General features: G+C 45.5%; 1 protein-coding gene across 1 annotated transcript in view; it reads left to right on the forward strand.

Moving 5' to 3' along the window:
- Positions 1 to 307: 307 nt before the first annotated feature.
- Positions 308 to 16,522, forward strand: part of NT5DC2 (5'-nucleotidase domain containing 2) — a 184,147-nt gene continuing 167,932 nt past the window's right edge. The window contains exons 1-2 of the mRNA XM_082265923.1: positions 308 to 515; positions 11,054 to 11,238. Of these exons, the coding sequence (XP_082122049.1) occupies positions 311 to 515; positions 11,054 to 11,238 (390 nt within the window). The 5' untranslated portion in view covers positions 308 to 310. The remainder of the gene's footprint in view (positions 516 to 11,053; positions 11,239 to 16,522) is intronic.

A 16,522-nucleotide genomic window follows, 5' to 3' on the forward strand; every position in this document is an offset into this window, starting at 1 on the left:
GTACACTCTGTGCTTTCTTCTCAGATATAGAAATCATTTTATGGGGTACAGTCTGTGTTTTCCTCTCAGATATAGAGAATATATTTCGGGGTACAGTCTGTGTTTTCCTCTCAGATATAGAGAATATATTTCGGGGTACAGTCTGTGTTTTCCTCTCAGATATAGAGAATATATTTCGGGGTAAACTCTATGTTTAGAAGTTAGTTAGTTGCTCTTGTGCCAATGACGTGCCGGGAGCTGCAGTATTCCCACTCCCCGCACGGGGCGCACTCATTTCTGTCCTCCTCCGTTAGTCTTCGCACGCAGCAGGATGTCTGCGTTGTGTGCCCGTGGAAGAGCGGGCTTCTCCGGCTATAACCGGGTCCTGTGTGCCAGGCTGAGCACCCCTCCTCACCAGCAGCCGCCGGGCAAGGGGGGCAGTAAACGGCACCCAGCAGAACACAGCCCCGGGGAGAAAGCTGACAGCAGAGCCCAGCTGTGGAGCCGGTACAATGAGATGAAGAAGCTGGTATATGGTAAATGGGGGGGCTGGGCGCAGTGTATGTGTGTGAGAGAGGGGTGCACAGAGAACAGGTGGCGGTGCTCTGTACGGAGCTCACACTGGGATGCCACCTCACCACCCCTCTCACTGCTATGGATTGTCCTTACTGCTCCCCAATGACATTCATATCATCACATTAGCATAGTTGCCAACATTTAAAAAAAAGTTTCCAGGGACACTTTGCTGTCAATAACCCACCACACCCACCTCCCTAAAGCTCCGCCCACTCCGCATAATTATTCTCCGCCTATTTATCATAAGATTATAGGGTCTAGTCAATAAAGAGAGAAGTACAGAAACTAGTGTTGGGAATCGGTGTGAAGTTACACAGATGCAGACGGTGCCATTGCATTGCATGTCAAATCAGAGCCATGTGAATGTGGGCTAATAGAGGGGGGGCTCAACTATATGAAAACAAGTCACATCTGGGGGAGCCAAGATGGTTTTTATAGAGAAAAAGGTATTTATTCAGAATTACCCCATTAAATACATGGCAGTTAGAGATATAGAATTGTTGCCAAACTTCACAACTTCATTACAAACTTTGCAGATGATTGTTTAGTAAATAAATATCTGACCCGAATAAGAAGCTGTGTGAGAAAGCGGATAATTTCAGCAGTCAAAATAAGCTGGCCAAATAAGGAGCCAACTTCAGCATCTTAAACAAAACATGAGGACTCTGCTAAGATCAGTGATGAGAGAGATGACTTACCTGAACTACTTACCCATCACCCCAACCCTGACCTGTGACCCCTCCAGTCACCCCAACCCTAACCCCCCTAATCACCCCAACCCTGACCTGTACCCCTCCCATCACCCCAACCCTAACCCCCCTCAATAACCCCAACCTTGACCTGTACCCCTCTATCGCCCATCCTTGACCTGTGACCCCTCCAGTCACCCTAACCCCCCTCAATAACCCCAACCCTGACCTGTACCCCTCCCATCACCCCAACCCTAACCCCCCTCAATAACTCCAACCCTGACCTGTACCCCTCTATCGCCCATCCTTGACCTGTGACCCCTCCAGTCACCCTAACCCCCCTCAATAAATCCAACCCTGACCTGTACCCCTCCCATCACCCCAACCCTAACCCCCCTCAATAACCCCAACCCTGACCTGTACCCCTCTATCGCCTATCCTTGACCTGTGACCCCTCCAGTCACCCTAACCCCCCTCAATAACCCCAACCCTGACCTGTACCCCTCCCATCACCCCAACCCTAACCCCCCTCAATAACCCCAACCCTGACCTGTACCCCTCCATCTCCCATCCTTGACCTGTGACCCCTCCATCACCCCAACCCTAACCCCCCTCAATAACCCCAACCCTGACCTGTACCCGTCCATCGCCCATCCAGGACCTGTGACCCCTCCATCACCCCAACCCTAACTTGTACCCCCTCCATATCCCCACCCCTGACCGATAACCTCTCCATCGACCCATCCCTGACCTGTGACCCCCTTCATCACCCCAGCCCTGAACTACCCTTACCTGAACAGTGTGGGATGATCTCTCTGAATCGCATATATATGGAATTTGGGGCCCATTCACACCAGAGACTTGGTTTCATGCAAATTTGCTGTGCCTTTTTATATACATTAAGGACCCTTTCACACTGAACTCCATTGACTGCATTTTGAACTGCACTCAAACTGTAAAGATGGCCCAAAACCAAGGTAATCCTATGGGCATAGTTCAGGAGGACATGATACAAGAGATGATCAGAGGCCGAGGACGTGATACAGGAGATGGTCAGAGACTGCGGACATGATACGGGAGATGGTCAGAGACTGAGGACATGATACGGGAGATGGTCAGAGACTGAGGACATGATACGGGAGATGGTCAGAGACTGAGTACATGATACAGGAGATGGTCAGAGACTGCAGACGTGATACGGGAGATGGTCAGAGACTGCAGACATGATACGGGAGATGGTCAGAGACTGCAAACATGATACAGGAGATGGTCAGAGACTGCAGACATGATACAAGAGATGGTCAGAGACTAAGGACTTGATACAGGAGATGTTCAGAGACTGCAGACATGATACAAGAGATGGTCAGAGACTGAGGACATGATACAAGAGATGGTCAGAGACTGAGGACATGATACAGGAGATGGTCAGAGACTGAGGACATGATACAGGAGATGGTCAGAGACTGAGGACATGATACAGGAGATGGTCAGAGACTGAGGACATGATACAGGAGATGGTCAGAGACTGAGGACATGATACAGGAGATGGTCAGAGACTGAGGACATGATACAGGAGATGGTCAGAGACTGAGGACATGATACAGGAGATGGTCAGAGACTGAGGACATGATACAGGAGATGGTCAGAGACTGAGGACATGATACAGGAGATGGTCAGAGACTGAGGACATGATACAGGAGATGGTCAGAGACTGAGGACATGATACAGGAGATGGTCAGAGACTGAGGACATGATACAGGAGATGGTCAGAGACTGCGGACATGATACAGGAGATGGTCAGAGACTGAGGACAAGATACAGGAGATGGTCAGAGACTGAGGACATGATACAGGAGATGGTCAGAGACTGCGGACATGATACAGGAGATGGTCAGAGACTGCGGACATGATACAGGAGATGGTCAGAGACTGCGGACATGATATAAAAGATGGTCAGAGACTGCAGAAGAGCACTAGGGGGGCCCGGAAAGCACAGGGCAAGCAGAGAGCACTGGAGGAGCTGAAGGGCATGGGGGGGGGACTGCAGAGAATTAAGGGGGGTTTGGAAAGCATTGCAGGGGGGCTGGAAGGCGCAGGGGATGGAGAGCACTGGGGGGGGGGGGGAACAGGTAGCACTGGGGGGGGGGGGGGGGGGCTGGCAGGGAAAACCAGGGGGATGAAGAGCACAGGGGGAGGGGGAACTAGAGAGCACTGGGGGGAACTAGAAATCACAGAGGGTGGAGCCAGGGAGCACAGGGGGGTGGAGAGCACTGGGGGAGCCAGAGAGCATGGGGGGGGGGGGCTGGAGAGCACTGGGGGGCCAGCAAAAGAAGTTGTATAGGAGGGGGATGGGGCAGCTGCATATAGAGGATTTGATCTTTCCCTATTCTTCCTGCAGCCACTGAATACCTGCAGGAGGGAGAAGAGGAGAATCGGGCATTCAGTGGCTGCAGGAAGAGTAGGGAAAGATCGATTCCTCTATATACAGCTGCCCCATCCCCCTCCTTTACAGCACACTCGGGCACTCACCTTCTTCCCGCTGCGGCTCCACCCCCCCCCTCGAGCAGTGCAGACTGAAGGAGCCGCCTTCGCACTGAGAGGCCGGGTTTTGACAGTGCCCCCCGCTGGCACGCCATTGGCCCTTACCATGGAGAGGGACCGATAGAGACACACAGAAGAGAGAACCCCTCACACAGCTCCTTACCAGGAGGACAATGGCAGAGACTTTGGGTGGAAAGACACGGCGCATTCTCGGCTCACAAACTTTCATTCAAATTAGACCATAGCCTTCATCTCACAATACTACACCGCCACCACGTGCTTACAGAGAGCTATAATTGGTTTTGATTAGTCCCGCCTTATGATGGGCATCTTCTGTGTCAAATGAGGTTTAGCAAATTACGGGCAGCCCGAGGCAACACTGATTTGCCGGGACTAGTCCCGGCAGAGTAAATTACACGGGACAGGGTCCTACTTGCCAGGACTGTCCCGCCAAAAACGGGACAGTTGGCAAGTATGGATTAGGAATGAGATATATAAGGAGGGATTTCTACCTGTAGTCTATAAACTCTGAGCTCCAGGCACATTCCCTGTACCAGTGTTAGGTTGGGTTTGCACCTCTGCCAGCTCTTTATTGATGGCTGTACTTGTCCCTAATGAAAGTTTAACCCCATTCACGCCTAAGCGTAAAACAAATATTAACCACTTCAACTCTGGAAAGTTTTCCCCTCTCCATGGCCAGGCAATTTTTTGTGATGGGATATGGAACCGCATTTTTTTAACTGAAAATTGCACAAGTGCGACGCTGTACCAAAATAAAATTATCTCCCCCCCCCCCCCCCCCCCACAAATAGAGCTTTCTTTTGGTGGTATTTAATCACCTCTGCAATTTTTATTTGCGCTATAAAAAAAAATACATTATTGAAAAAAAACCCATACATATTTTTTGTAAAAGAAAATTCCAATAAGAGTATATTGATTGGTTTGCGCAAAAGTTATAGAATCTACAAACTATTGGATATTTCTATTCATTTATTTTTTTCTAGTAATGCCGGTGATCAGTGACTTATAGCAAGACTGCGACATTGCAGCGGACAAATCAGATACTAAGTGACATTTTTGACACTTTTTTGGGGACCAGACAGCGACGCCAGTACAGTTATAAGTGCCAAAAAAAAAAAATGCTGGGGGTGTCAATGTAATGTTAACGACACCCCCAGTTTGATCGCATATCGCAGTGCGATCGTGCAGTTCGCACAGGATCGGATCGCACAAGTGTGAACCGCTGTGCGATCCGATCCTGATGCAGCTGCCAAAAAGGGTCCCTGTGCGTGTTTGGTGCGGCTGCTGTGCGAATTTATCCATACAAACTGTATGGCTAATCTCGCACCGCACAGCCGATCGCATGTAATGTCGGAGCAGTGCACTCCGACATTACATGCGAACCCCGCACACGCACGAGTGTGAACCGGGGCTCAGTGTATCCAGGTGGATTATACCACGATTTTTTCAAATTGGGCTTTCTTTTGGTGGTAAATGGCAATGGATATCTCCTGATATCCTGAAACTGGCTAAAATATTAAAAAAAAAAAACATTAAAAAAAAAAAAAAAAAAAAAAAATTTAGTTGTATATTTCTTGCTACTACCATAATTTACCACCAAAGAACAACCCCCCAAAAATTCTCCTGCCCTTGACGATTGCAGAGTTACCACATACATGTGTATGGTAATGGACAGCCGGTCCGTTCCCATCCGATTCCCCCATAGAGAACAGCGGGGATCTGACAGCTCTGTCTCCGCACGCAGATCCCCCGCTGAGAAAACTGCAGTCCACCGACGGACTCCACTGTGTGAAAGGGGCCTAAAACACATTGACACTTATACTAATTTAAACTTTTTTTTTAATTCTACTCAAAATATACTGACCGCAACCTTTGACCCCGACCGTCACCCTAAAACTAACCCTGGCAAACCTTGACCTTGTTTTTTTTTTTTTTTTTTTTCTTAAATTTTGTATTTACAGTGTATCTTCCTCTCCCTTTAGGTCCGGTTCACACTTATGCGATGCGGGAAGGCTGCGAATCCGCAGCCTGTTCCCGCATCGCACACGCACCCCCGGCAGTTCACACTGCCATATGCGATACGCTGGGGGTGTCAATGTAATCTTAACGACACCCCCAGTTTGATCGCATATCGCAGTGCGATCGTGCAGTTCGCACAGGATCGGATCGCACAAGTGTGAACCGCTGTGCGATCCGATCCTGATGCGGCTTCCAAAAAGGGTCCTGTGAGTGTTTGCTGCGGCTGCGGTGTGAATTTAGCCATACAAAGTGTATGGCTAAACTCGCACCGCACAGCCGATCGCATGTAATGAAGGAGCAGTGCGCTCCGACATTACATGCAAACCCCGCACTCGCATAAGTGTGAACCGGGGCTTAGGCTCCTTTCACTGGTCCGCTCCGTTGGCAGACTCCGTGCTACTCAGCGGGGGATCGATACACCGATCCCTGCTGAGCAGCCAGGCAGGTGACAGCTCCCTCTCCGCTCTGTGTGCTGAGAGGGAGTTGTCAGAGCCCGGCTGCTCTCTATGGGGGAATTGGATGAGCGCGGAACGCCTGTCCGCTCTCATCCGATCCCCTGGACAGATTGAAAATAGGGTTTCTATCCGTCCGGATTTCATGGACAAGATGGGAGGGGAGATGCGGATGGCAGCGGGTGTCAGGGGACATGTCTCCACTGACATGCGCTGCCCTATAGGGATGCATGGAGGATCTGATCAGATCCGCCTAAAAAACTGACAGGCGGATCTGATCAGATCGTTCATATGAAAGGACCCGTAGTGTCGGTTCACACTACCGCGGCACGACTTCGGGGGCGACCTGTGAAGTCACGTGCACCGCGACTTCGGCGCGACTTGCACGGACTTCAAATAATAAATGTCAAAGCAAGTTGCTCCGATGTCGCCTTGAAGTAGTACAAGAACTATTTTCTAAGTCAGAGCGACTTGAGTCGCTCCTATTAGAACGGTTCCCGTAGCACTGCATGGATCGTGACTTGTCAGACTGACCAGTCACCTGGCAAGTCGCGGTAGTGTGAATGGGCACTAAGAGGAGGAAGTAAACACAGAGATGGGCTCACAGTGGCTGATGACTGTGATAATTAATCAGAGGCTATCTCAGCCATCAGGTGAAGCGGGAGTTCTGGGTTCCAGTTGTTAGTACCCCGGTCTCTGTGCTGGGAGTGCACTGTGCAGCAAGGCTGTGTTTGTCTGCATGGGGATGCACAGGTTTTCCTGGAATCTTTGTGCAGGCAGTCCCGTTCATGTCAATTCGGACGCAGTGGCTACACTGACACAACCACTGCTTCCAATTTGACATCCATGTGGGTGTATGGCCCCGAATGCACACTGTTTGATTTCAGGGTTGTGCACCTGCACGGATGTCAAGTAAAAAAAAAAAAAAACAATCTTTAAAGATAGTGACAAAAATCAGTACATATTCTAAAAGTCCATAAATAATGTGATAAATTAAAGCCCACCTCTGGGAAACCTAAAAATGATCCCCTGCAGTGGGGTTGCACCATTAGGATTGGTTGCTTGTTTAGTTTTAGGAGACACCATAAAGACCAATGCAGGGTGCATAGGCTTTCATTAGATGTGATGATGTCAAGGGACAGATTTTCTTTTTTTTTTTTTATCAGTAATGGTGGCAATCAGGGATTTTTAGCGGGACGTCGACGTTGCGGACAGATCGGACCCCTAACTGACATTTTTGACACTTTTTGGGGACCAGTAACATTAATACAGTAATCAGTGCTAAATATTATGCACTGTTACTGTAAAAATGACACTGGCAAGGAAGGGGTTAACACTGGGGGTGATCAAAGGGGTTAGTGTATGCCTAATAATGCTTACTGACTGTGGGGGGAAGGGCTATGTGACAGGCACAGATAGATCGGGGTTTCAGTTTAGCTGAAACTCCTGATCCCTCTCTGCTTGTGTGACAGAAGACTCGCCTGCTTTGTTTACATAAGCAGGTGGGTCTTCTGTAAGTTTCTGTGACTGACGATGGGGGGAGGGCGGCGGCAGTCGCCGCAACTCCTCCCGCTACCTGACTTCTGTGTCTAATCACAGCGGGAGCGTGCGCCTGAGACTGCGTGCACATAATCATGTAGATCTACGTGAATATGCACAGCCGAGCCTCCCTGCCGCAGTAAATCTGCGTGGGGCGGTCGGCAAGTGGTTAATATACAGTCACTTTTGTGATTATGCAATTGGTAAGAAAAATCCATTCTTGAATGTGTCAAAGTGCTTCTCCACAAATGCTTGTGAGGCTCACCCAAGGGCAAACAATATACATGACCCCACATAAAATAAGGTCAGGTAGCATTCAGATAATTGAACAGATCCAAATGGTACAGGTGCTTATTTTATCTGATGGTAGTCCCCACAGGGATTATGCCACAAACAATCTCAGCCATAAATCATCAGGAAAGGAAAAGAGAAATGGAGATCCCATAGTGTAAAAATGTGTCTTTATTAAAAACAGTGAAAGAACAAATTATCGCAACACGCTGCAATAGTGCTTAACCCACCCCTCGGGTTCAAAAGCTTAATCTCTAAAGCTGGCCATACATGGATCGAAACTTGCCTGGTTCAGCAAGGACTTGCTATATTTCGATCCATGTGTGGCCAACTTCTGTTACACCGCCCTGTCTGCATTTTTCTAGCTTGATCACCACTGCAGGTTATAGCCTGCAGCAGTGATTTGTGTATTCTGACAGCAGGGAGGTCTCCCCACTGTCAGGATACAATGACACAGAGGGGAGGATTCCCGCATTCACATCCAATGTGTGGATGAGGGAATCAGGTCAGTTTTTTTTTTTTGTTCAGCCCGCTGGTTGGAGGCAAAACTATCCATGTATGGCCAGCTTAACGGCAACACTAAACATCTATAATGTCACTAGATGACAGATTTAGACTTACAGACAATAGACACATTTTACAGATTATAGTCTGAGGAAGGTTACTCCATTTTGAAGCATTAGCAGTAGAGTTTCTAAAACCAAAGTATTTGTCACCTAAAAGTAGAAGATTTTATTAAATATCTTTAACAAAGCTGTTTGTAAGCAAAAATGAGAAACGGGACAGATCCCCCAGTTGTGAAATGTGGTCTCAGTTTTTGTACTTCTTTAATAAATTGCACACAGTAAAGCTCCAAGACAGCAAGGCCTATCAATTGCTGCGTGAATGTGCGGCTGTCCTGAAGTGTCTGTGTCTCTCTTGGCACCATGGTTGTTCTTGCAGAAGACATCAGTTATTTTTGACACTCTGTAACTGATCTCTAGACAGTTCATTCACATTATGTACAGAGAGCAGAAAAATCATGCCAATTGCTATGTAGTTTGGCAGTCATTACATGTCAAGGAGACGATTTATTGCATCTAAGTGGAGAAGCTTCTTTTAAGGAAAGCTGCACGGTGAGAAATCTGTAGACTGCAGTTACTGACCACATCTTCTAATAATGGCTGAACAGAATGTTTCCTTTGATGATCCTCTGTATATGTTTTACTTTGTAAACAGGTGTGTAATTTTCGTCTGTATAGAACAGCCGCTTTCAACTAGGGTTCCTCTAGAGCAGGGTTTTGAATTTAAATTTACAGTCCAGGTCAGTAAAATGTTCTTCTGTCTGGTAGAGGTCCGAATCTCACGTTTACACTTTGACACATCACAGTCCTCCTTTATTTCACAACCCCCCCCGTACATCATTGTCTTTAGCCTACCCTTCACATCATAGCCCGCTTTACATCACAGTCCCCTGTTTACATCAGTGTCCTCAGACCCCCCCCCTACCATCACAGTTACCCTCTTACCATCACAGTTACCCTCTTACCATCACAGTTCCTCTCTTTACACCAGTTTTCATAGTCCCCCGTCACATCACAGTCCCACAGTTTCCCTTCACTTCACAGCCCTCTTTACATTGGAGTTCCCCCTTACGTTGTAGTGCCTTTCACAATGCAGTGCCCCTTACATCACAGTGGCCTGGGGTGAACATATATTGCAGGAGTGAATGAGGCCACCCTGAAAGTTGCTTGCAAACAAGAGGTTAAAGCAGTCAGCATTGTATTGCTCTCTTGTCTGCTTTAACCCCTTGGACCCCACAGAAGCATGCAGTTGCAGGGTACTTGCAGAGTGGCTGAGTGGCACTATTTAGTTGAATGGGTTGCATTTGGCAGGTGGTTGCACCCACCAAAAGCAACAGGGGGTTTAATTCCTGCTGCGGCATTTGCAGACTTTTGGCTGCTGCCTCAGCAGCTAAAGGGGGGTAGGGAATGGAGGTAGTAAAACCGTGACTAAACCGCAGGGTTTTACCCCCCCCCCCCCAACTTTAGGTGTGAATGCGCCCTAAGGGTGCCACTGCCGAATGCAACTAAGGGCTCATTTACAAATGCAACAAGCACTGCTGCTCTACTGAAAAGCGATCCAAATGTGTTTGACAGGTGGTGGCAAGGCGATATGTTGCCCCTCACCACCTAAATTAAACCTATGATCGTTGTGCAATGCATGCGATTGGGACACAGTGGTACGGCAATTTGAGGTGTAAGGAGGTGACACTGTGCCCGTTGATCTTTGACTTCTCTCATGTTGTTCAGTTAGATCTCCACCTCTATAATGTTGCCTACTCTAAAGTCAGGATTGAGTTGGTTTCTAACAGCTTAGAAACATTTACCATGTATTTCTAATAAAAGGCTATAGGCTGCCAGAATTTTGCTACAATGGAAAGTATTAGGTGAACAGCCAAGATTTTAGAGCCTTTGTTGTGAAGTTTAAGGATGAATTTCTCCACAATGTATCGATACATTTGAGGTGAATGAGGGCTCACTTCAAAGTGCTTTTGCGGCTTATTGAGAGAATTACAATATGTTTTGTTTATATTTGACCATTCTTTAGGACCAAAGATAGACATTTCTCATGAAAGTAGCGTCTCTATTAGACAAACAGTCTGAGATACAGTCTTTGTATCTAAGCTATCCATGTCCATTGCTGGACAATAATATGCTTAGTTGCACCGGGCAAATGCCATTGCTATTTAAAAACTCTAATAGCAGTCAAACAAATTTTATTTCACTGACTCCACATTTTGTTTCTATGAGCTATTGTTCTTTTCAAATTATTGCTAATCTTTGCACTGCTTTGTTGAACAAGCTCATATGTCTACTATATAGAGGCATGTACAATAGTTCAGTATACTTCAGTATATATATATATGCAGTACAAATAAATACACGTTGTCTTTCTTCTGTTGCAGATCTTCTTCCTCCAGGTGTGTGCAACCTCCTGAACCCTGCAACCATATGCTCAAACAATGAAATCAGTCTGGCAGACATTGAAATCTATGGTTTTGACTATGATTATACTCTTGCTGAGTACTCCAATGAATTACATAAAATGATATTCAACACAGCCAGAGATATCCTCATCAAGCATTACAAGGTGACAGCAGCTAAAACTTTATGCACACTCACAGATGATCATTGCCTAAGGTTGGGTTCACGCATATGCGATGTGGGAATCAGCACAATTCCTGTGTGGGTTCCCGCATCGCATGTCTTTCGCAAGCAGTTCACACTGCCCTAAGCGAACTGCTGCGAGAGTCAATACAACTTTAATGACACCCCTAGACTGGTTCACAGAACACAGTGCAAACTGTGAAATGGCACAGGAATCGGATCGCATAGGTGTGAACACCCATGCAATCCGATTCCAGTGTGGACCAAAGAAAGCGTCCTGCACCATTTTGGTCCAAATGCGATGGGAATTCAGCCATACAATCTGTATGGCTGAATTCGAATCATAAAGACATTGCATGGGATCTGCACAGCAATGTGGTGTGAATCACATGCATGCGTTACCTGACATTGCAATAGTGTGAACCCAGCCTTATTCTGCCTATTTTGGATGATATGATATCATCAGATGTGAATAGATCTTGATTACAAAAAAATGTCTAGAGATTCTCAACTTACAAATTTTTGGAACAAACTGACATTAGGTGCTTCTGTTGTGCACTCGTAGAATACAGCATGCCTTTTAAACTGCCAAGATGTCAGTCACTTTGTTTCCCATAATGTGAATGTTCTCTGATTAGAGCTCGTACATATTGTACTAAAACTATACATAGACCTGTGTTCTTGAACCTGTAATCAGTCGGTTGCCTGAAAATTCGTCAACATTTTTTATGTGGGTGGATATCACTCTTATCGTAAATGAACCCCCTGCCTCTGTGTCACAGAAGTTTTGGGCTTCCTCTGAAGCACAACCTGGGTATCCTGGGGTTGATTTCCAAAAACTGTAAAATGCTAAATCTGGTGCAGCTCTGCAGAGAAACCAATCAGCTTCTAGGTTTTATTAGGCTCCTTTCACACTATCCGTCCATTTGGACGGATGCCGTTTTTCTCAGCGGGGGATTGAGCCGCCGATCCCCCGCTGAGCAGCAGGAGGACAGCTGTCAGTTCCCCATGCATCTCTATGGGGGAAATCGGATGGGAACGGACCGTCGGTCCGTTCTCATCCGATCCCAACCGATCCGATCCGCTGGACGGATGGAAAATAGGGTTTCCATCCGTCCAGATTTGACGGATCGGATCGGGTCGGATGTCAGCGGACATGTCTTCCCTGCCATCCGATGCCCCATAGGAATGCATGGGGGGACCGTTCAGACCCGCCAAAAAAACGAACAGGTGGATCTGAACGGTCCGCCTGTGTGAAAGGGGCCTTAAAGTGAAAAAAACACTCACGCCAAACAAATGTGTAGAAACCAAAAGAACACAAAAAAGGGGAACTGCTGCTGCTTCAAGACCCTAAGGGTAATAGACCATGTACATTTTAAATCACAAAATGCAATTTAGGCAGCGCAAATTCCACAAATTTAAATAGAATATCACTGTGTTATAAAAGTGCTCACGTGCAATAAATAATCACAATAAAATATATATTCTATTTATGTTCATTTATTGTGATTATTTATTGCACATAAGCACTTTTATAACACAGTGATATTATATTTAAATTTGTGGAATTTGCGCGGGCTAAATTGCATTTTCCGATTTAAAATTTACATGGTCAAGGTTTTATTGTCAAAGCTTAATTGAACAAGCTCAAGTTAGAAGCTGATTGGCTACCATGCACAACTGCACCAGATTCTGAGTTTTTGTAAATATATATACATGTGTTTATTAGAGCCCCTATTGGTGCGGGTGTTGCGCTGCTAACATTCAAGGTGAAGCTTGATTGTTACAGCAAACTAACAGACCTCTAAACATGGTACTAAATCACAAAATCACGATTATATGGGCAAGTGGTTGGGGTAAACAGAAACGTGGTCAGAGAGTATTCAAACTGCAGGCTGAAATCGAAGTTCGGAAATCAATACAAATGTATTGAACACAGGCAGGTAAAACTGACAGAACTTTTTGATCGGTATATATAGGTGATTAACCAGTGTCCGGTATGCAGGCTACAGAGGCAGTGTTGTTGTACCAGTCTTTGTCTATAGGCGGCAACGGAGAGCAAATCCAGCAACTCAAAATCTCTTGGGCTTCTTTCACACGGTCCGCAGGCGGATCCGTGCTGCTCAGCGGGGGATCGATACACAGATCCCCCGCTGAGCAGGCAGGTGACTGCTCCCTCTCCGCTATGTGTGTGGAGAGGGAGGTGTCAGAGCCCCATACATCTCTATGGGGGAATTGGATGAGAGCGGACCGCCTGTCCGCTCTCATCCGATCCCATCCAATCTGATCCCCTGGACGGATGGAAAATAGGGTTTGATTTCACGGACAGGATCGGATGCGGATGGCAGCAGGTGTCAGCGGACATGTCTCCGCTGACATCCGCTGCCCCATAGGGGTGCATGGGGGATCCGATCAGATCAGCCTTAAAAAACTGACAGGCAGATCTGATCGGATCGCTCATGTGAAAGGACCCTTACAGTCTCTATCCATGCTTAATCTTTGACCCAATCATAACCGTAGATGGATGATTAAAATCACTATTAGTTGTCCCCTTGCAGGTATCCAATTAGATTCCATTGTTATCAGCTGTCCTGTATTAAAACATCTTAGAAATTGCTGTTGTCTGAGAATAGTACTGAGATTTGTTTTACTACTGAGGTTCAGGAAAGAAAATGCCAAAAAATCCATAAATAAAAAAATACCGGTAAATAAAATAAAGGCCTTACTTAGATCCACTAATGATGCATTTTGCAAGTAACACATTTATAGCTTCAGTACAATCTATCAAAATGAATTACTATATAACATGTCAGTGTTGACAGGAACATTTTTAACATGATTTAAATTTGATAAAGTAAGTAGTATACGGCTCAAGGTAACAAAACCCCTCTACTCCACTGCCACTGCATATGAAAAGGGTGCAGGCCCTACATGCATCAGGAAACATGTAGTAGAGAAAAGTCCAGATGGCTGTACTTCAATGAAATCACCTTTTTTAATCAATGTATTAAAACGACAAACCATACACCAGAAGTATAGCACAGCTAATGGGTTTCACACCTTTCCTGGGGCTTAATCATAGCTAAAATGATGAGTTGGAACATAGGTACAGTGGATATAAAAAGTCTTCACACCCCTGTTAAAATCTCAGGTTTCTGTGATGTAAAAAAAAGACAAAAGATAAATCACTTCAGAACTTTTTCCACCTTTTAATATGACCTATAAACTGTACAACTCAGTTGAACAACAAACTGAAATCTTTTAGGTGGAGAGAAGTAAAAATAAAAAAACTAAAATAATATGGTTGCATAAATGTGAAACCCTTAAACTAATACTTTGTTGAAGTACCTTTTGATTTTATTACAGTGCTCAGTCTTTTTGGGTATGAATCTATCAGCATGGCACATCTTGACTTGGCAATATTTGCCTACTCTTCTTTGCAGAAACACTCCAAATCTGTCAGATTGTGAGGGCATCTCCTGTGCACAGCCCTCTTCAGATCACCCCACAGATTTTCAATCATAATCGGGTTTGGGCTCTGGCTGTGCCTTTCCAAAACTTTAATCTTCTTCTGGTGAAGCCATTTCTTTGTTGATTTGGATGTATGCTTTAGGTCGTTGTCATGCTGCAAGATGAAGTTCCTCTTCATGTTCAGCTTTCTAGCAGAAGCCTGAAGGTTTTTATGCCAATATTGACTGGTATTTGGAACTGTTCATTATTCCTTCTTCCTTGACTAAGGCCCCTGTTCCAGCTGAAGAAAAACAGCCCCAAAGCATGATGCTGCCACCACCATGCTTCACTGTGGGTATGGTGTTCTTTTGGTGATGTGCAGTGTTGTTTTTGCGCCAAACATATCTTTTGGAATTATGGCCAAAAAGTTCAGCCCTGGTTTCATTAGACCATAACACATTTCCCACATGCTTTTGGGAGACTTCAGATGTGTTTTTGCAAAATTTAGCTGGGCTTGGATGTTTTTCTTCGAAAGAAAAGGATTCCGTTCTGCCACTCTACCCCAAAGCCCAGACATATGAAGAATACGGGAGATTTTTATTACATGTACCACACAGCCAGCACTTGCCAGATATTCCTGCAGCTTCTTTAATGTTGCTGTAGTCCTCTTGGCAGCCTCCCTGACAAGTTTTCTTATCTTTTCATACATTTTTTGGGTGACGTCCAGTTGTTGGTAATGTCATTGTTGTGCCATATTTTCTCCACTTGATGATGACTGTCTTCACTGTGTTCCATGGTATATCTAATGCCTTGGACATTCTATTGTACTCTTCTCCTGACTGATACCTTTTAACAATGAGAGCCCTCTGATGCTGTAGGATGCAACTAAGAAAATGTCAGGAAAGACCTACTAGAACAGCTGAACTTTATTTGGGGTTAATCAGAGGCACTTTTAGTTATGGCAGGCATTTTACCCCATTCCTGACCAGGGCCTATTTTGCGATTCGGCACTGCGTGACTTTAACCAACAATTGCGCGGTCGTGCGACACTGTATCTAAACGAATTTGACGTCCTTTTTTTTCCCACAAACAGAGCTTTCTTTTGGTGGTATTTGATCACCTGTGCGATTTTTTTGATCATGCGCTATAAACAAAAAAAGAGCGACAATTTTGCAAAAATAACAATATTTTTCACATTTTTTTTATATGAAATTCTGTTTTTACATTTTTTTTTTTGGGGGGGGGGCCCCCAAAAAAAAAATTTAAAAACAAAATTTTTTAACATTCTTGGCCAATTTGTTTTCTGCTACATATGTTTGGTAAAAAAAAAAACACAATAAGCGTATTTTGATTGGTTTGCGCAAAAGTTATTGCGTTTACTAACTAAGGGAAAGATTTTTGTTGTTTTTTTTTTTTAACGCGTAATGACGGCGATCTGCGATTTTTTTTTTTTTTTTTGCGGGACTGCGACATTTCGGCGGACAGATCGGATCCTTGACTGACATTTTTTACACTTTTGGGATTACCAATGACATTACTACAGTAATCAGTGCTATAAATATGCACTGTTACTGTAAAAATGACACTGGCAGGGAAGGGATTAACTTTATTGGGGAAGGAGGGGTTAAGTATGTCCCTAGGGGCGTGTTTCTAACTGTGATTGGACATGGCTACTGGTGTAAGAACAGAGATCAACGGTCCTACATAGTAGAACCGTGTGATCTCCATTTTTACACAGGGGAGAATGACAGGCGGCTTTGTTTACACTAGCCGCCTGCCTTTCTTCCTTCACGGCGATCGATCGCGGGTGACCGGCG

The sequence above is a fragment of the Pelophylax lessonae genome (assembly GCF_965119305.1).
Source record: "Pelophylax lessonae genome assembly, chromosome: 8".
Taxonomy (NCBI): domain Eukaryota; kingdom Metazoa; phylum Chordata; class Amphibia; order Anura; family Ranidae; genus Pelophylax; species Pelophylax lessonae.